General features: G+C 55.5%; 1 protein-coding gene and 1 long non-coding RNA gene across 3 annotated transcripts in view; one reads left to right on the plus strand and one right to left on the minus strand.

The window, feature by feature from the left end:
* The first annotated feature begins 225 nt into the window (after positions 1 to 225).
* LOC106782781 (uncharacterized) lies at positions 226 to 6496 on the plus strand. The gene is made up of 2 exons (XR_001380083.3): positions 226 to 363; positions 3236 to 6496. It is a non-coding gene; the product is annotated as an uncharacterized lncRNA (long non-coding RNA).
* Positions 6497 to 7213: 717 nt separating this feature from the next.
* Positions 7214 to 20507, minus strand: part of VWA5B1 (von Willebrand factor A domain containing 5B1) — a 67062-nt gene continuing 53768 nt past the window's right edge. For both annotated transcript variants that reach the window (XM_023635593.2, XM_023635592.2), the window contains exons 18-22: positions 18015 to 18146; positions 15795 to 15869; positions 15099 to 15168; positions 14187 to 14304; positions 7214 to 12693 (exon numbers count right to left, since the gene is read on the minus strand). In XM_023635593.2, the coding sequence (XP_023491361.2) occupies positions 12187 to 12693; positions 14187 to 14304; positions 15099 to 15168; positions 15795 to 15869; positions 18015 to 18146 (902 nt within the window). In that variant the 3' untranslated portion in view covers positions 7214 to 12186. The remainder of the gene's footprint in view (positions 12694 to 14186; positions 14305 to 15098; positions 15169 to 15794; positions 15870 to 18014; positions 18147 to 20507) is intronic.

The raw sequence follows: 20507 nt of genomic DNA on the forward strand, positions 1-20507 counted from the left end.
CGGCACATGCACATGCCAATCTCCCAGCGTCTCAGAACCAGCACGCGGCCCCGTGCAGCGCCTCCTGCCCGTGTAATACGCTCTAATATTTATTTACATGCCTTTCAGACTACTACTTATTAAGGTATCGCTGCCAACTGTGCGCGGGCTAATTGCTCTTAATGTGCCCCCTCCCGGTTCCCACGGTGACGCCTTCGTGAAGGCAGAGCCAGAGGCAGAGCCAGAGCCGCTCCGAGCGGGGAAACCGAGGACTGAGCGCGCGGAGGGTGCCGGGAGTGCGGGTGACCGCGCGGGGTGGGGGCGCGGGGCCGCGGAAACTGTGCAGGGAGGCGCAGACGGTGCTGGGAGCGCGCAGTTGGAGAGGTGGGGACGCGGGGAGAGCAGGATAGGGGTCGCAGAGCGGGGGCGAAAGAGGCGTGCCTGAAGCACAATTCGGAATCTCGCAGCGGGGTGGGCTTACTGGAGCGCGAGGGGCGGGGCAGGGAACCCGGGTGGGGGTCTTAGAACGGGGTGGGGGAGGGACCTAGGGACGGCGGGGCGGGGCAGGGGGACGCAGGAGGTGGTCTTGGAGCGGGTGGGGGACCTTGGGGGCGGGGCGGGGCAGGGGGACGCAGGTGGGGGTCTTGGAGCGGGTGGGCCCCCCCTCCCCTCCCCGAGCGCGAGGCTGGGCTGGAGTGAGGTTCGGACGGGCAGCGCTTGGGCCTCACGCGGCGCGTTTGGCTGTGGGCGGACAGACCGACGACCGCGGGGCCCTGGGAGGGGGCCGTCGCCTCCCCCCACCCCACCCGCGTAGGCGGCGGCCTCGCCTCTGCTGGTTCTCCCGACGTCAGCAGCAGCCGCCGGAGCCGGAGGGAGCAGTTTAATTGGCAGGATTTTGGGTTAAGAACAGATGTGGCTTCGCTGGGTTTGGAGGCAGGGCGCGCGGGGGCGGGGAGGGTGCTGGTCGGAGTGGGAAGGGAACGGAAAACAGGCAGAGAGACCCCGGCTGGGCGCCCCTGCAAAGAGGAGACAAAGGCAGGGATGGGCGTAGGGCTGGGAGAGGGAAGCGGAAGAAGAGGGACAGAAAATACAGCCTCTTCGTTGCGAGAGGGGGCTAACTTGGGGACATTTATCCATTTAATTTTATTACTGATACTGTGGGTACAGTGTCAGTGATACCCCAGGCCTTGGTGGTGTCACCCTCAAAATTCCTCTGGGAATTGTGGCTTCATAACACCCAGGGGGCTGTGCGCTGCCCCTGCCCCCGCTCTCAGTAAAGACTGGTTAAAGCGGGCTGGGCAGGGGCCTCTTGGGTCTGTCTGCTGAGCCGCACTGGGCCCAGCGCCTCTCTTGCTGTGAACAGCGCTGCGGTGGGGGTGCTGATTTTCCAGATGCGCGCATCGGGCCTCTGAAAGGTGAAGTGACTCGCCCAGCTAGTAACAGGCAGACGCTGGATGGAGAGGCCGGCCTAGAAGCCCATGCATTTTCCACTGCCCAGGGCCAAACCTCTGATTGATGGTGGTTGTAATTTCATCAGGCCTCTGGCCCTGAGGGACGTTGTTGTGGTGTCCGCGGAGCTTTCTGGAACTGAATCCGGTCGATCTGCCTGGTTGGTGTTTGCTGGAGCACTGGGGCTTGCTATTGGCGCTGCATGTCCCGGGTTCCCAGAGCTCATTTCTCCATCCCTGGACCAGATGTGGCCGTGCTGGGCTCTGCCACCTGAATGCTGGGAGCCTGATGGCCCAGGGGAAAGTTCCTTGCCTCCAGGAGAACTGGGGGCTGAGTCGGTGGGGGCAGTCCCACCACCCTTTCATCCTGGAATGTTCTGGAGTCTGGAATCAGGATGTTAAACTCACCAGCCTCAGAATTGGAGGGAACCTTGGGAGTTATCCAGTCCTCAGTCCTCCTCCCTCGTTAAACGGGGGAACTGAGACACAGAGAGGGGAAGGAACTTGCCTGGGGGCACACAGTCTGTGCGCCTGAAATGACCTGCGCCTTCACTCAGTGAGGACTGGGAGGTGTGGAGGCCCCTCCCCCCATCTTCTTATTTCAGCATAAAGGGGTCTGGGTTTTCCTGGAAATGGGGAGGGCGGCCAGATTTGTTTACTGTGTGCCCCCCACCTTCTTTCCAGCTCCTGCTCCCTCACCTGACGCTCTGCTGTGCTAGGACCTGACTGCCCCAGTCTAAGTATCTCCCTTCTGGGTGTCGCCCGCTGAAATCTCCTGTCCCTAGCCCTCACCTACACACGTGTTTCCACTGGGGCCTTTCTGAAGACATCACCTTAGAGTAGCTGTAACGTAGCATCTTTAGACCCAGTGAGGGCAAGTTTGGGGGACCTGAGTGGCCTTGGTCCAGGCCCTATTCTTCTCTGGGCCTCAGCATCTCCATCTGTAAAATGGTGGGTGGTGTGGACATTTGGAGGGTTCTAAGCATCCTTTCTAGTTCTGACATCTTGGGACTGCCCACGGTGCGAGCCGCTGGCACCCGAGTCCCCCAGGCCAGGGCCCACCTGCTGCTTCCCTTCCTTGGGGCAGGAGTAGGTGTGGGTCATGGGGTACAAACGCTGGAGAGAAGGTGAAGCCCTCTGGGTGCAGTGAGCAGTGTGTGATGAGCAGGGCAAAGCAGGAGCGTTGGCACCCATTCTCCTCCTTGTCTGGAGCCTCCTGGTTCCCGGTTCCTTCCTGGGGAGGGACAGGAAGAGTTGGACTCCATTTGCCTTCTGGGGACGGTGTGGGGAGGAGGGGGCTCTGTGGGAAGGGGGCTGTGAGCCTGGAAGAGCAGCTCTTCCTCTAATGTGGAGGAAGCGAAGAGCTCAGCAACAAGCGCTGCCCTCCCTACTTGGCCCAGTTGGCCTAGCCCTGTGGTACCCGGCACCCGGTGGGTGTGGAGTGAATTCGCAGGTGGAGTGAACGAATGGATCAACGTCTTGAAGTAGAGACCTGGCCCTAGAGTTGGGCAGACTTGGGTTTGGATCCTGCCCCTGCCAGTTTCTAGCTGGGTGACCTCGAGCAGATTACTTAATGTCTCTGAACTTCAGTTTCCTCATCTGTAACACGAAAATGATACTTCACAGAGTTGTGAGGGGCAAATGAGACGTCTGACATTTAGGACTCCCCAGATTATAACTTCTGGTTATTCTCACTAAAGATAGAATGATTGGATCACCCCCTAACCTTTCACTTCAGCACACATTTACTGAGCATCTAGAATGTTCTAGGTGCGTAGAGCTGACTGAGGTCCGGTCTCTGTTCTCAGGTTGCTGAGAGTCTGATGGGGGAGACACGTGGCCACACAGCCTTGAAATGCTACTGAGAAGTACTGGTGACAGCCATTACCTGGAGTATGGAGGGCTGTGGGAGAGATCCAGTCTGCTCTGGAGTGCAGGTCAGAGAAGGCTTCCTGGAGGAGGTGAGCTCCACAATGAGCTTTGAAGGAGATTGCCCTTGGCTAACATCCATCATGGACAGAGAAAACATGGCAAAGACGTGAACGGCTTGCTTGGGGAACACTCGGAATCCAGACTTGGCTCCTATGTCACTTGTTGGGAGGTGCTCTAGGATAAATAGCATCCTCCCCAACCTATCACTCCCTCCCCGCTAATACTGCTACATTTTTCTGCCTTATCACCTTTGGCCCTGGTATATATTTGCTTGATTTTGTGTCTCTTGTCTGTCTCTCCCCACTAGACCATCAGCCCCATGAACACGGTGTTAAGGGTTGAATTGTGTCTCCCTCCAAATTCGTATGTTGAATTCCTAACCCCTCATACCTCCGAATGCGACTGTATTTGGAGACAGGATCTTTACAGAGGTAATCAAGTGAAAATGAGGTCATTATGGTGAGCCGCGATCTATGACTGGTGTCCTTATCAAAAGGGGAAATTTGGAGACACACACACACAGGGAGACGCCATGTGAAGGCGGGAGTGATGCTGCCACGAGCCAAGGAAGCTCCAGAGGCTGGAATAGATCCAGAAGGAAGCAACCTTGCTGACACCGTGACCTTGGACTTCCAGCCTCCAGAACCACGTGACAAAACACTTCTGTTGTTTGAGCTCCTGGTCTGTGGTGCTCTGTCGTCGCAGCCCTGACACGTGAATCCGGGCGGACTCTGTTCTGTTCCTTGCTGGCTCCCCAGCCCAGAACACGGCCCGGCATGTAGTGGGTCACAGGATTCCCAGCTCCCAAATGAATTAACCCTGGTTGTGACATGCAGTGATGAGGGCCAGATCTTGAGTGACAGTGGTGAGGGAGCAGAGGACCTGCGAGGCAGAACAAGGGGGTGGTGCACACAAGGGGGTCTGGCATCTTCAACCCCTGACAAGTTTCATCTCCCCTTTCTGTTCTTTCCCAAAGCGGTGATCTTTTGCATGATCAAATCCCACCTTTCTCTTGACCAATGTGCAAAGCTCATGGGACTTGGGACCATCTCGGATCCCCCCTTGGGGGAGTGGGGAAAGGGGCTGTCCGCAAACTGATCACTTGGACAGAGTCCTAAAGCAGGTGCTACTGGAGTGGAGGCGCGGGGGAGTTGCCTCAGAGAGTGCCTAGTCTGATGGAGGAGACAGCCCTGGTCTGACGGAGGAGACTGAAGTCTGTGCCCTTAGAGAGCCTCCAGTCTGATGGTGGGGTACACGGCCCCTGCCCTGGGGGAGACCTCCGCATAGGATTGGGAGCTCCCAGTCTGATGGGGGAGCCAGAACGCACCTACACACGGTCATCAAATATCCCATGAGAAGCTGCTGCTGAGAGGGGGCCTGGGGAGGCTTCCTGAAAGAACTGGGTTTACACGGAGTTTGGAGAAGGAGGGTGCTAGTGTGGTGGAGACGGGAGGAGCGGGCTGAGCAGGGAAGGACGAAGTAGCCACCTTCTCCTTTCCAGTCCCAGGTGAGCTAGCCCGGTGTCCGGACCCACGGCGAACACGTGACCAGCACAGCCTTTCAGTGGGCTTCCTAGCCATCACGAATCACCCATTTTTAGCAGAGAAAAAAGGCTGTTGACGGGGGACAGGAATAGCTTCTAAAGCGTCCCTTCATCCCTGTCACTCCTCTTTCCCCAAACGTCTCAGCGGGCCCTGGGCCTGAAGGCAGTGCATGCCCACAGCGCCCTCTGCTGGACAGTGTCGGAGCGGCGCTGCGGGCTCTGCGGCCGGGGCGTTTGTGCCAACGGCCCCTGGTTTCCCGCCCTGGGGAAGCCCGAGATTCTGAAGCCAGGAATGAAGGATAGACAGGAACTAGGTCAGTGCCTGGGAGGGTCCATATCTTCAACCTAGAGGATCTTGGAGCTTGAGAGTCGTGTAGGGTGTCGTTAGTTCTGTTTCGGGTGGCTGAGGGAGCCATCACAGACAACTTCCCATCCAGATCTTATCACGGGCTCAGGAGCTGGCGTGGCCACTATTCTGAGTATCTGGGGCCCTTCCTCCCCCCCCCCCCCCCAGCATAGGAGAGGACCCCCTCCCAGCAGATTACCTATGTCTCATTATATCACAGGGGACGTGAGTCCCTTTCTTCCCCCGACTCTGGATCTGGGGGTGGCTGGATGCTTCCAGGAGAGATTCCTGACGGGAGATTGTAGGTGATGCTCAGATGGGAGATGAGGATGCTCACATTGTAGGTGATGCTCAGATGCGGATGAGTCAACTGCTGCTGGATGGCAGGACAAGAGAGCTTTGCAGATCTAGGCTGGGACTCCATATTTTTTCCCCATTTCAGAACAGGATAGACCAGGATAAGATTACTTTAGCCCAGGGGAGCTCAGGCTTCCCAGGGGGCCAGCAGTGCCTTGGCGGGGACTGCAGACATAGAACAGAGGACCCGGGAGAGCCAGAGACTCGAATCAGTGGCTCGCTTCATTCTGTCCTACAGAGTTCCTGGAGAGAATGCAGGGGCCCCGAGTTCCTGATTCCTGAGCATGTTTTCCATAGTGTGAGGGGCTAGGAGACCCTTATTGCCACCCCCCCCCCCCAGCAGGACACACACACATACACATACACACACACACACACACACACACACACAAACTGGCTTTGACAGGATGCACAATGGGAGAAGAGAACAAAGACGCAATTTCTTGCAAAGTTCCGTGAAGTAGTGCCCAGGTCATATAAGTCAGCGAGGTGCTAAGGGGACCTCAGGCCCCCCAGCAGCCTAGAGCTGTGGTGGGGGCCGAGAAGGGGCTTGTCTATCTTGGTGAAAGCCCACTGCCCAGGGGAAAATCACCCATGCGGGCCACGCCTGCGAACGGTGCTTCCCTTTCTCGTCTCGGCCTGCCGGCTCCTTGACCTCTTCCTGCTGGAGGCCGTTAGCCCATCGCGGTGATGTTTGGGGGCCTGTCGGGAATTCCTATTTTAGTCAGCTGTCCTCCCTGAAGGCTGCAAAGGGATGATTTTGAGGGAACAAGGTAAACTGCCAAAGGTTTTCCAAATGAGCCTTTAGATTTTGGGGTCAGTCTGTGTGGATTCCAAGACAAAATGGTGGCTGGGGACGATTTTCAAATAAATATATTTTGTGATCACTAATTGCTGCTGAGGAAAATCTGCAATGTGGGAAGCTGCTCTGACAAGGCACTGCAGCAGGTGCTGGCCGTGCCTAGCCCGATCCCCTCAGCTCGTTTCGGTTGGGTGCACTCGGGCCGGACACCGGCTAGCACCTGTGCTGCTGTGCTGGCAGCCTGCTCTAGCTGCAGAAGCCAGCTCGGCTGGGGCACCTGTGGCAGGCCAGAAGTGGAGTGAATGCCCCTGGGAGTGACCTTCAACTGTGACTGAGCGGAGCTGGTGCACACCACCCTCCCCCCCATTCCTTCACTGTGAGCTTTGAGACGTGCATCTCTCCTGGTTCCCAGAGCCCCGAAGTGGGATGAAGGTCCAGCCTATAGTAGTGACCTGCTTAGTACCATCCCTTTATTGGTGTCCTTCCTGTGGCTATTTCACCTCCTCACTTGCCTAAGGGTGTTTCCTGGGATCACACAAATACTCTATTGGCACTGAATCCTTATCTGAGGCTCTGCTCCTGGGGGAATTACTGTGACCAAGTGTCTCAAGTTTCCCAGGACTGTCCCAGTTTTAAAAATGAAAGTCCCACATCCTGAGGGCCCAGGCAAACTGGGACCGTTGATCGCCCTTGGGGGAACCTAAACCAAGACAGCTGTGCCCACACTAGGGGAGGCGAACAGATCCCTGAACCACTAGTTTGAAAGCCAAGTATCAGCTTTGAGAACAAAAGAGCAGACACAAGGATTGTGTGTTGTACCGTCAGGTTCAGCAGTTTTTATGAGCTAAAAGCTTAGGAGAGAACAGAAGCTACTGTTACAGAGAAGCCATTCCCTTGAGCACAGACACACTCAGACAGCTGGGGGTGTGACTTGCTAATTATGGGTGGACATGAGATGGCTGATGTCCAGGACTTTTACCAGCTACTGGGCAAAAAGCCGACGTATGTTCCAAGAACAAGAAGTGGCACAGGCTTCATGGGGACATTATGGGTGAGCAGGCAAGGGCAGGGGACAGCACATTGTAGGCACTTGAGGCTCTGAGGGGGACAAGCACCGGCCATGCTACTTGAGCCAAAGCCACCTGGGCAAAGAGTGAAACTACATTGTGTGTGTCACCACATTCGACCACATGGAGACGGGGCACTTTGCCTTGGGAAGCGGCTGTAAGCTCAAGACAGCTGGCTCCGGGCCAAGGAGAGTTGCAGCATGAACAGGAGAAATCCACTTTGTCAGGTGGCTGGGGAGGCGCTGCTGTCGAGAGGCTGAAGTCCACAGGCTGGGGGCCGGGTGAGCACGGGGGCCAGGGAGCGCCATCGGAGGGGGCTGGGGCCTGGCCAGGAGATGCTGCCAAGCTCCTGACCTCAGGACAGATCTCTGTGGATCAGATTATCCAGCTGCAAAATGCTGCTCATGCCCCTGCCCTGGTTATTTTGACGTGGGCTCTGTGGAGTGTGCAACAGCTGAGGAATGTGCCCATTTTTTTTTGGTTCTTGTTGATTTCCCTACTCCCTGCTAGATAAAAAATCTAGGGTAAAAAAAAAAATCTTCCAAACACCATGGCAGTGAACACACAACCCATTTCTGGGTAGCAATGCTCTTTTCCTTCCTTTCCCAGGATGCTAAGGATGCATTTGTGTTTGGGGACCACTTGGAGGTGTTCCAATAGGCAAGTAGTGAGGACAGCATTGGAGCCCCCAATGGCAGGTGCTGGAGGGTCACAGATTCCAGCCGGGCAGGTTACGGGTGGCCAGTCACCAGGGGTAGCCTGCAGACAGATTGGGGGAGACCCCTTCCCTCACTTCCTCTCATCGGGAGTCCCTGCCAAGGAAGAGAGAAGGGGAACAGTAGCGGAGAGAGGAAGAAACAGCCTTCAGATAAAGGTCGGGACCAACAGGGGCAAGTCAGGATTTAGAGGAAACTTCCAGAAACCTTTTCTGATAGCTGTTCCAGCGAACCAGCTGGAAGGGAGGAAGAGGAACCCTTGCTTTCTCAAACACCTGAGGAGCGGGTGAAAACCCACCAGCAGCTCATCTCGGAACCAGCTACTGCCTTCAGCAGTCACAACAGTGGAGGACAGTGGGTGGCATTCGTTGTGTCCACAGGCAGGGACAGGCTGGGAAAAGACAGTGCTGGCTGGAAACTGAAGCTGCTTATTTACGAGTCCAGGGTAAGTTTGCCTAAGGGGGGGGCCCAGTTTTGCCGGGATCTGCCGTTAGTCTCCTTGGCTAGGGGGCTCAGAGAGAAGACTCTGCCTGTGTGTGGCCGGAGGTTGGACCTTGGGGTGCTTTGTTGCAGGGACCCCCCTGCTCCCCTGGACCAGGGGTCCCACAGCAGGAGCTCCTGCCAGAGTCCCCTACTGCCTCTCCTTTGGCCACACAAGAGCAGGGCCACTGTGGCCAGCTTTACTGACACCGTCACGAAAGTCAGGAAGCTCCAGGGTCGGCCCATTAGTGCCCATGGTGTCTAGCCCACACCCACAGATGGCGGGACCACAAGCTGGGGATGTGGCCAAACACACCCACTGGGAACACCAGGAAGTGGGGAAATGGTACATGGAGCAGGCATTCTTCAAATGCTCCTCCCCAAGCTCCAAAAACGACAGGAACACCACCTATATTCACTTGGCTTCCCCACTGTGCCTGGCATACAGTAGGAACTCAATAAAGGCTTTTTGAATGTTAGTGTCCGAAGAACCCTAAGGGAGCTCTGGACCAGCCTTTTCCCAAAGGATAACCTGGGGAGAGTGATCTTCTGAATTACTGACAATACACATTTGCACATTCATGAACTGACCTAAAGAACTCTGTCTTGTGATTCCCTGATGTTTTTGCCCATGAGTTGTTAATTCACATATCGACCAAGGAATAGTGTTGGAAGTGCTAATCTAGTGTAACCTGATCATTCTACAAAAGATGAACTGGGGCCCAGAGAAAGCCAGCAATTTGCCAAAAGTCACACAGCACCCTGGTGGTGGAGTTTGGACCAACACTTAAATTCCCCAGGTCTCAGCTCAGTGTTCTTCCCACTGAAGGCCAGGCTCTGTTGGACATGCCACTAGGCATCTGTACTCTCCTGACTCTTCAGCTGGGCAGGGCGTAAATGTCCCTTTGCATAACTTAGAAAGCAAGGGCTAGTTTAACAAGGAATTCGGATTAATCCAAATTAACCCCAATCACAGGGGCAACGTTTCACCTGAGAACCTTTGGAACCGCTTCAGCTGCAATGCCTGTGCCAATTACCTGAGGCTCTTATCTTTTACTTAAAGCTAGTCCCTTTGCTCCTCTGCCTGGCAGATTTCTAAGAACGCACGTCATCTCACTACTACTGAAGCTCTTTCAACAATGCCCTTGGCCAGATGTTCCCAAGCCCTTGGATTATTTGAAATCAATGAGGATTTGTCCTCTGCACCTTTGGGTGCTGGGCAGGGGAGCCAGAGAACGTGTGGTCAGCAATTCACACGTGCATCAAAATTGCCCAGAGCTCCAGCAGCTGCTCCTGGGGCAGGATCCGAGGAGGGTCCTGGGAGAAGGCGGGTGGTGCGCCGCCCCCTCACTGCGTTCCTCGGTTACTCCTTCCAGGCGTCTTGCAGCACTAGTTCCACCCTGGGCAGGTGCTGGGCCCCCTTGAGCCCTGGTCGTTGTCCACACTGAGCCTGGAGACCCAGAATCAGGTGAGTCGGGAGGCTGGGCAGCCCAGTCCAACCTGGCCGTGCTAGAGGAGGAGCGAGACCCAGAGAGCACACGTGACATGCTCAGGTCACACTGACGATTAGAGCAAGCCCGGGGTCGCTAGCTGGAAAACATCTCAGAGGCAGAGAATCTGGGAATGTCAGGGCACAGGGAAGCCCCCAGCTCCAGGGCACCCAGAGAGGGGAAGCCACTTGCCCAAACTAGTGCCAGGCGTTCCACTTCTCCACCTGACAATATTTCCATTACTGGGGGGCCAAGGAAGCGATGCCACACCCCTCCCTCCACGCCCTGAAGCTGGGGCTGCATAGCTGCAGGAGCGTTCTTCTCAGGGGAGGCGGCGTGCAGGCATATAAGGCTGTCCTCAAACCTGCTAGAGGCCTCGAGCAAGAGAGCCTGAAGCCCTATCCATCTCCGTGGCACTGACTTTGGGCCAACACCCCAGACTGGCATGCTGCTTCACCAGGGGCCGCGGTGGCCATGGTGTTGGTGACTGCCCGGCTGGATTCCTCCCTGAGGCGGAGTCTGACGCAGAGCAGAGCAGTCAGCAGATGGCAAGCCTCCAGCCCCTTCCCCCGCCTTAGGGATGGACCAGCAGCTTGTTGTGGGAGCCTTGGCGGGGCTGGTTGGCAAGAGGCGCTCCTGGGAGATTTCGCAGCACAGCAGGAGGGCAGGGCACGGCTCTGCCTCAGGGGTGCGCTGTGTGTGGGGCAGGGGACCACATCCTGGTGGGGCTGCCTTTTCTCCATACCCAGTGGGCGTTCTGCTGGACGCCTCTCTCCCTCAGCCCCTGGACAGAGGGGGAGAGCGGGGCAGCCTGGCATCCCAAATTGGTGGGCTTCCTTGGTGAGGGCCAGACCCACCTCCAGGAGGAGAGTCTTTGGGGCAGAGGTGACTGGCACCAGCCATGAGGGAATCTGAGGCTGTGACACCCCTGTCACCACGTGGTGTCACACGGTGGGCCTGAGAGAGGGAAGTCCCCAAGGGCTCTCTGCTTTGAAGCTTCAGGAATCTTTCATTTCCTTGAATAAATCATGCCTCCCGCTGAGGCTGCCTCCCCAGAGGCACTGCAGCCAAGCCTGGTTCTCTGTTGCACAGAAGGTCCCTGTCCCCCACAGTGTCGCATGGCTAGAGATGGCCCCACTATCCCAGAATGCAGCGGACACTGGCTGCCTCTCTAGCCCCTCGGCACAAGCAGATAGATTTCGTGTTACGCAATTCCCCAAAGTGTGTAAATTATTCAAGGTGTCGTCTGGTTTCTCCACTTTCTGTGACCATGTCTATTCTTTCTAGACTATTTTTGCACAAACTGTGCCTTAATTCTAACACCGTGGCTCGCAGGGTGTCTCCCCTTGTCCTGCCCATGAGCTCTTCTTAGATGCGGGTCACAGATAATCTGCAAACAGATACTGAAATATACTAAGGGCTTCCAAGCCAAAGGAAAAGGCCCCGGGTGGCACTTCTGCAAAGCATTGGGAAGGATGACCCTCCAGTCGGTTTGTAATGGGATTGAGGGGCCCTGGACCGTCACCATGGAGACAAGTGCGTGCCCCACAATGCAGCAGGCAGAGGTGGTCTCCCCATGCCTAGACGCAAGCTTGAGGGTCTGGTTACCTGCAATCTTTGGGTTCGCTCATCCACCCTTTTTTTTGAGGGGGACTCTGTCCATGTGATCTTCCTCCAGAGAGAACTCAGGCTTAAACTGCACTCTCTCCCTCCACCCCGAGTGGCAGTAAACCCCACAGCTGCCCGCGTGTCCAGGCAGAAAGGAACCTTTGAACTTTCTAGAGATCTGGTCCAACTCCCTCAGCTCGCCCACTTAATTTACAGGTGGGGAAACTGAGGCCCAGACAGGGGGCAGGGGCTGGCCTAAAGTTGCATGGCGAGGTGGGATTGAACTCAGGCCTCCCCAGTTGCCAGTCCAGGGCTCTTTCTAGCAACCAGTATATTGACTACAGCTTCAGAAGTCCCCGCTACTAGGCCCAAAGGGTCCCGTCCTCTCCTCCCCCGCCCCAGCCTCCCTTCGTCCCCACTACACGTAATTCGGGTGATAGCAGAGCACATTGAACTCCAGGTTCTCGTCCCAGTGCCGCAGCAGCACGAACAGCTGGCGGGCAGCAGCCTTGAGCGTGCCCCGCGTTCGGCCCTCGGGCACCTCCTGCTGCTCCAGCCACGAGTTGGCCTTCGCGGCCACCAGCTCCCACTCAACGAAGTAGGAGGCCGAGCTGTGCTCCAGCCACGCCAGTGCCACCACCGTGGCCCACAGCTTCCCCGTGAGTTCTGTCACAGCCCCGGGCTCCCAGCCTGGCTTGCCCTCCGCCAGGGGCTCCGTGGAGAGGCTGTCACAGGAGGCGTGCCGAGGTGAGGGGCTGGTGCCTGGCTGAGGACTGAGGGTCTTAGACTCGGGCTGGCGGGCGGTGAGGGACACGCGGTGGCAGGTGAAGGGCGAGGTCCACTTGAGCTTCTCCATGGGGATGTGGGTGGCCTCGCAGAAGGCTTGGTTGAGCAGGAAGGCTCCGGAGGCCAGCTGCAGAGACACCTGTGTGTGGGGGAGCCCTCAGTGGGCCTCAGACTCTTTAGCCCGTGGAGCCTCAGGCCATGCTAAAGGCCTGGGTCCGCAGAGCCCACCCGTTCACCTCCCCCAGCTCGCCCTGCTACCTGGGGCATCTGCGGGACGCCCAGGGCAGCTGAGCACAGGCCACGCTTTATCCCAGAGGCACTTCACACTGACCACTCTTCAAGCTCATCTCCACATCTTCACTCCAAACCTGCCTCTTGTCCCGGGCAGGGGGGCCCAGCTCGGCCACTGGGACCGTGCCCTGCTGTCTAGCGGCCTCTGGACGGCTCACCGCCCTCCTCCTCCCTCCACACCAATCAGTTTTCAAGTCCCACTGGCCTGCTTTCTAGACAGCTCTGCAACCCACCATGTGCCTCCCCATGTTGTCCCTGCCTTTGCTTTCCTCCCCTGTCCCCATCCTCCACCCACTCCATCTTGCCTGCACCCTGAGGGGTCTCTGTAAGGCACAGATCATGTTGCTGTCTGCAGTAGCTTCCATTTGCTCTCAGATAAGTCCAAACTGGGATTTCTGAAGTGCTGGTTCATCCTTGGCTCTTCCCCTCAAACCCCGTTCTCCGGCCACCCAGCTTTCTCTCTCCTGTCTAGGCTGTCGGCCCGAACTCCCCCTCCTCCAGGTCTCGGCTTAACCACCACACTCTGCAGCGAGTCCTGCTCCATTCCTCCCGGACCTCAAGCCTGGAGTCGGTGTCTGCCCTCGACGTCCCTCACCGGACTCGACCCCTCCTATCATGGCGCCCAAGGATCAGAACTACGTGGTTCCTTGTCTGTGTCCCCCCTAGACACTTAGTGCCACGGGCTCAGGGACTAGGGCCGTCTAGTTCCGGGTTGTCTCCCAGGGTCTAGCACTGTGCCTGGCTCAGCAAATACCTGTTGAGGGAATACGTGCATAGCGCTCTGCTGCCTCGGCTATCTGGAAGTTCCAAGTGGCGCTCTGCACTTGGTGTGTGTGTGCAGCTGTGCAGCAAAGCTCCAGCTGCGTCCCTCCTTCCAGCCCCTCTGATCCCCCAGCCCCGCTGGGCCCCAGATGTGGCAGGGCCACGCTCCCTTGCTCCTACCCTGTCACAGCATGCTGGCGCGTCCGCAGAGCCTTTGCTAAACACAGTGCGTGTCCCTGGGATGTTAATTTTACTCACTTGTGAGTCATTTCAAGGCTTATTTTTATGTATTGAAAAACAGACACACTTAGATGGTGGAGTAAAATGCAAAATTCCTGTGAATCTTTAAAGCGAAGACAGCAGATTGCAAAGAATTTTTGGGATGCTGGGGCTCGCTTCTAGCAACACTCTTAGACCCCGGGTGGGGGACTCATGCAAACTCCCTCGGCCCTGCCGGCTACTTGGGTGGGAAGGTGTAGGTCTTCTTCCCTTTGTGGAGGGGGAAGGTGGGCAGGGAGCCCCCAGGCAGGCTCCTCTGCGGAGTGTCCAGGACTGAGATCGGGGGTCTGGGGCACTCACCAGCGGGACATAGTTGAAGCTTGGGCTCCCCGGGCTTGGCTCTGGAGCCTTGGTCAGAGGCTTGGTCAGGAAGCCCTTGGCCGCCCGCGTCAGCAGCCTGGACTTGTTCAGATTTAGCCTGTGAGGGTGGAGCCGGGAAGAGTGGTCACAGCCACCCTGGCAGTGTCCTTGGTCATCGCCCCCCAGTGCCCACTCAGCAGCCTCTGAAAGTCAGGGCCAGAGGGACTCTGACCAATGGCTTCCTACAACCTCCTCACTTGACAGCTGGGGAAACTGAGGCCGGGGTGGGGGCTAAATTTCCCCCGAGTTGCTCAGTGAGTTAGCAGCAGATTAGTGTTCTTTTTTTTTTTTTTTTTTTTTGAGAGAAATTAGCCCTGAGCTAACATCTGCCGCCAATCCTCCTCTTTTTGCTGAGGAAGACTGGCCCTGAGCTAACATCTGTGCCCATCTTCCTCTACTTTATATGTGGGACGCCTACGACAGCATGGCGTGCCAAGAGGTGCCATGTCCGCACCCAGGATACGAACCGGCAAACCCCGGGCCGCCGCAGCAGAATGTGTGAACTTAACTGCTGCACTACGGGGCCGGCTGCTCATTAGTGTTCTTTTTATGACCCTCTTCTGACGGCGTACTCCTGTTCAGCCCAGTGGTTCAGCCCATGCTGGCCCTCCCAGGGGGATCTGCATTCGCAAGGTGACCACGGACACATGGGAGATGAACCACAGTGGGGGGATCTTCCTCAGGGCGATGCCTGAAGACAGCTATCACTGGGGAGGGGGCCTTCTTGGCACCCTTCAGATTGTTCCTTTTTGTCTCAGTGGTAGGCTGGGCCTGCCTTTGGCCTTCCAAACCAGGGACAGCCCCGGGAAAACGGTTGGCTGTAGAGAGTACCCCACTGCAAATCCCACATACCTGGATCCAAAGAGAGTGTCTGAGGCCTTTAAGGACGAAAGGGTATTGGTGGCCAGGCTGCGCAGTGGACCTGGAGAGCCACAGAATGACAGTTGGGGCCTGACAGACGACCCTGTGCAACTGCTCACTGCCCAGCTGGGGAAACAGAGGCCCAGAGAGGGGCAGGGGATTGCCTACATCCCTAGGGACCCGATCTAACCATTAGGCTGCAGGGCTGTTTCTGCCCCAGTTGGTCGAGGGAAGGGTGAAATAAGTGGGTCCATGTGTAAGAAGCAGGCCTCCAAGTTTCCTTGGCTGGCAGCCCCTGGTGTCTTGTGGAAGGTTACCTGTGGGGGCAGTGACAGCTTCACATCTACCCCTCATCCCCGAGTGGAGACATGGAGTGCCCTTCCCTGGCACATGACTGGAGGGTTCTAGGCAGAGTGAGGTGGTAGGAAGGCCCCTCAGCTTGGCCTGATTCCGGGCCCAGCTCTGACACTAACTTGCTGTGTGACCTTGGTCAAGTCACTTCACCTCTCTGAGTCTCAGTGTCCTCATCTTTAAACTGGGGATATTCCTATTTATCTCGCACAGGGCTGTTCTGAGGACTAAATGAACACCGAGGACTTTGTCAGGCTAAGACCCTCCTAGTCCAAGGATTAATCACCAAGGATTAATCATTTAATTAAGGAGAGAGCTGGACCACTGTCCACTCACCTTCAGAGGCAGCGTAGCTCTCACGTCCTGGGGACACGGTCTCGCTGAAGGGCCCACTGGGGCCTTCCTTCACAGCTGCAACAGAGGAAGCCCATGAGGCCTGACTCCCAGCCCTCCTTCTCCCCTCCTCTCCCCCCCGGGAGAGTGGTGGTCTGAATTCACGGTACCTGCGGCTGGGCTGGGAGAGCAAGGTCAGGGTTCCCATCCCTGCTTGGATGGGCCTTCATCTTCCAAAGACACCACCATGGCTCCACCATGAGAGTCAGACATGCCTGGGTTCAAATCCCGACTTCCCCACTGACTAGCTGTGTGACCTCGGGAAAGTTACTTGATGTTTCGTTTGCAAATTGGGGGTGACGGTACCTATCTCGCCGTGTTGGTGTAAGGCTTAGATGATACACAGAGAGGCGCTGAGTGCCTGGCCTGAGGTCCTGCTCGATGAAGCCCTGGGCTGCAGACCCGGCCGGGAAGCAGGAGCAGCTCGGGGGCCTGAGCATGGGGGCTTGGCGGGGGAGTGAGGCGGGCATCTGTTCATCAGGGCTGTGCCTCACTGAGGAGGGGCCCATGCCGGCTCTCCAGGAGGAACATGGTGCTGACTTGTCAGGGGCTCTGAGCCTCAGTTTCCCCATCTGTAAAATGGGGATAATAATTGTACACAGCTTGTTCGAAATGCACAATTGAGGTGATTATTCTTATGATTAGTATTTCAAGGGCTGGAGAAAGATGGGCAATATACTAAAAGGGAATAATGCAATTTTTGGAAAAAATGTCGTGCACAAATATCTTCACCAAAGCGTTTGGCTCCCGTTGAGACTGTTACAGCTCTGTGAGGGCCAAGAAGCTCTGCTTATTGCTGGGTGCCCTGGGGCAGCACAAGAGGGAACTAGTGGCTGAACCACAAAATGACTGAGGCAACCAGGAGGCCGAGAGCATAGTGGTTAACCTCATGGGCTCTGGAGCCAGACACTGCCTGGGTTCAAGTCTTGCCTCTACCACGGATCTGCTGTGTGATCTTCAGTAAGTCACTTAACCTCTCTGAGCCTCAGTGTCCCCATCCTTTAATGGGGAAAATAATAGAAACTCTTTGAGACGGGTGTGAGGAGTCATGGATAGTTATAGCAGTGCCCAGCACATAGAGAACTCTCAGGAAGTGCTGGCCATTGTCATCCTCGGGGAGGGGAAGGACCTGGGATAGAATAAGACTTTAGAAGTCACAGACCCTGGGTGTGACTCAGAGGACGATTGAAAAGAAGGGATTTGTGATTGTGATGGAAGCCCTGGGGCACCAAGAGTGAGCTACAGAGCAAGGAAAGTGTAGACCAGAAATTTCCCTAGACTGGAAGCCCAGCTTGGCTCAGGCATGGGGCAGGTTACCCCCGTGCTGGAGGCTCTGAGGGACCAAGGAGCTGGCAGAGCTCCTTAATTCTGCAGAGCTCCTCTGGATTTCCGCACACCATTCCTTTCTTAACCCATCACCGTGTGTGAGCGCTTCCTAGGCCCTCAGGTGAAAAGCTGTTATGGTCTGGCTGTCTGGATGAGTGGCCGGGGGACCTCTGAGGTCCTTCCACGCACAGAAGAAGGCGGGAGATCTGCACGGTACACGTGAGGGCATGGAGGAAAGTCAGGACTGGTGCAGCAGTTAGGCTATCTTGAGGGCGATAGAAAGACATGCAGACATTCGAGACACAGAGGGTTCAAGCCATTCTGTGAATTAGTGCAAAGTCACCAAAAGGTCAAACCCTGGATCTTCAAGGACCCCAGGTGCAGGCACAATGAAGTCAAGTGAAGGCAGAAGGAGGCTGTGGTGGGTGGGGGGGAATCCTGAAATAAGCAGACGGTGGGACCCAAACAGGTGGAACTGCCTCTGTGCTCTTTGCTTTTCCCCTTGTTTATTAGGTTTCTGGCATTCAGTGCCCGGAGGGACTCAGGATGGAAGCAGGGAACAGCCAGTGGGGTTGGCAGCCCTTGGAAGGGGAGCGCTGGGGGGATGGGAGGGCACGGGGTCTGCTGCTGTCTGGCTTCAGGGCTCCCTCAGGAAAGCCGTGTTAGTGGTGGCGCGCTTGGGCCAGTTTGAGCCCGTCTGCCCATCTCAGGCCTCGGAGAGCCCGGGAGGCCTGGCCTTGCCCTGGCCCTGAGACTCAGAGAGAGGCTGGGGTCTTGGACACGAGAGGCCGTGACTCACGGGCCCAGGTTTCAGAAGGTGCACAAGGGGGCTCTTACTTGGGCTCTGCCATTGGCCATCTCCTGCTGCCGAGGCTTCCACAAGCGTGGTCTGCAACCGTCCAAAGCCAGCAGAGGGGCCCGTCCACCGTCGGCTCAGGACCCGAGAGCTGGTCATCCGCAAAGCCGCACCTTCAGGAGGACAAGGAGCAGTGGTCAGCTGGGGACAGTTGGGCCAGTCCTTCGCCACCTGCCCAGGGCTGGCAGGAATGAGTCTAGCTTCACTCCGTCAATTATCCAAAGGCAGGAAGGCCTTGTACACGGTAAGCCCATGAGCTTGGGAGCCAGAATGACCCGTGTCTGAACCCCAGCCGCATCTCTCAGTAGCTGCATGGGGTGCTAAACACTCTGAGCCTCAGCATCCTTATATAGAAAATGGGAGGCATAATACCCACCTTGCTGGGTAGATCCCATTGCCGAGATAACGTTCGGAAAGCAGCAGTGTTTCCTAGTTAGTTAAAAGGCTGGTTTCTCAGGAATACCCCACTTTCCTTCTCTCCCAGTTTGCTGTCTCAGAGACCAAGCTCTCAGTTCCCCCTCCCACAGGGCAGCCCTTTGAGGTCCCAGCACATCACCAATGGGGGATGGATGGAAGAGAATGAAGCTACAGCACCCTAAAGTGTGTTTTGGGGAACCCCACTCTTGGAGAGCACTAGATGGTATATTGTCACTTAAAAAACAAGACGTTCTACTGAGAAATACGTTTTGGAGAAACTGCGTACTGTAGTCCATTCTCTGAGTCTCTCGATGTATATTAACATCCGAAAGGCCCTGAGAAGTTCTGCAGGAAAGAGAGCTTCTGGGCTTTAGTTAATCCAGCGGTTCCTAAATGTATTTCCTATGTTTTTGCTGAATAGCCATTAACAGGACACGGAACCAGGGTTCTAGTTTCTCAGAACATACGCTGGGAAGGGCTGATCCAGATCTTAGGACAAAAAAAAAGGGGTAGGGGACAGCAGGAATGAGGAAAGGGACAATTTGTTTCCAAAGACAATTCTTTTATGACGTCTGCTAAAAAAAAAAGAAAAAGAAAGAAGGGCCGGCCCAGCAGCATAGTGGTTAAAGTCACATGATCTGCTTTGGTGGCCCATGGTTTGCAGTTCGGATCCCAGGCACAGACCTACACACTGCTCATCAAGCCATGCTGTGGCAGCATCCCACATATAAAACAGAGGAAGATTGGCACAGATGTTAGCTCAGGGACAATCTTCCTCCAGCCAAAAGAGGAAGATTGGCACAGATATTAGCTCAGGGACAATCTTCCTCCAGCCAAAAGAGGAAGATTGGCACAGATGTTAGCTCAGTGAGGACAATCTTCCTCACCAAAAGAAAAGAAAAAAAAGAAAGAAAGCAAAAAAGAAAAAAGGAGCTGCAAAGGACAGGAAAATGTAATTTTGGGGAAAAAAAGTAGATATGGTTCCTAAACATATGAAAAATATTTCACAGACAAACTAAAGAAATTCTCCCAAAGAAAGATCTTTCTCACCTTTCAGACTGGCAGGGTTTAGGAAGATGGACAATATTCAGTGCTGGCTGGGGTGGACATCGGAACAGCCTTTGGAGCAGGGCCCGTATGGTAACATACATCCCAATTTTAAAGGGGCAGACCCGCTGATGTGCATGCAATCTTATGTCTAAGAGTTAATTACCCCTGCGGAGATAACCAGGCAGGGGCACAAAGATGTTCTTTGCAGCACATGGGTCATTCTGGCTCCAAAGCTCATGGGCTTGCCGTGTACAAGGCCTTCCTGCCTTTGGATAATTGACCGAGTGAAGCTAGACTAATCAACAGGGAAGAATCTGAAGGCGTGGTAATAGGGGCTGGTTAAGTGGGTTCTCATGCACCTTAAGGGGCAGTGGAGAGCACCAGGGGGGAGCACAGACTCTGGAGCCAGGCCACTGGGACTCAAAGCCTGGCTCTGCCCCTCCCTGCTGTGTGACTGTGGGCAGGTAACCTTCTCCGCCTCTGCTTCCCCATCTGTAAAATGGGGCTAATAACAGTATCCACTCGCAGAGCTGTTTTGAGGATTAAATGATTTAATACATAAAGTGCTTTGGAGCACTGTCTGATTGGCTATTACGGTGACGATAGTTTCCTGTAGTGGAATATGCTGCAGCTATTAAAATGATGATATAGACTCAGTGTAATGGAAAGATATCTTCTACACCTGTATTTTGTAAAGCCTAGAACATACTGATTGATCTAATTCATGCAAAATTATCTGCCTTTTGATTTCTCTATATGTAGATATTCCTTGGGAGAAGTCTGAAGGATGGTCCCACCAAGGAGGTAATTGGTCCTCATTTCCGGAAAACCGTCACTTCCAGTCACTTTTATTTATTTTATGTCTCTATATTTTGGAATTTTCTAGAGTGAGCACATATCCTTGTCTCCAGTAGGAAAAATACAGTAAAGGCATATTCGTTTGTGGGAAAAAGGGAGTGGATGGTGTCATAGCCTTCTGCAGAGCAGTGGATGGGGGCTCATGTGCC

The sequence above is a fragment of the Equus caballus genome, chromosome 2, assembly GCF_041296265.1.
Source record: "Equus caballus isolate H_3958 breed thoroughbred chromosome 2, TB-T2T, whole genome shotgun sequence".
In the NCBI taxonomy this organism is placed as follows: domain Eukaryota; kingdom Metazoa; phylum Chordata; class Mammalia; order Perissodactyla; family Equidae; genus Equus; species Equus caballus.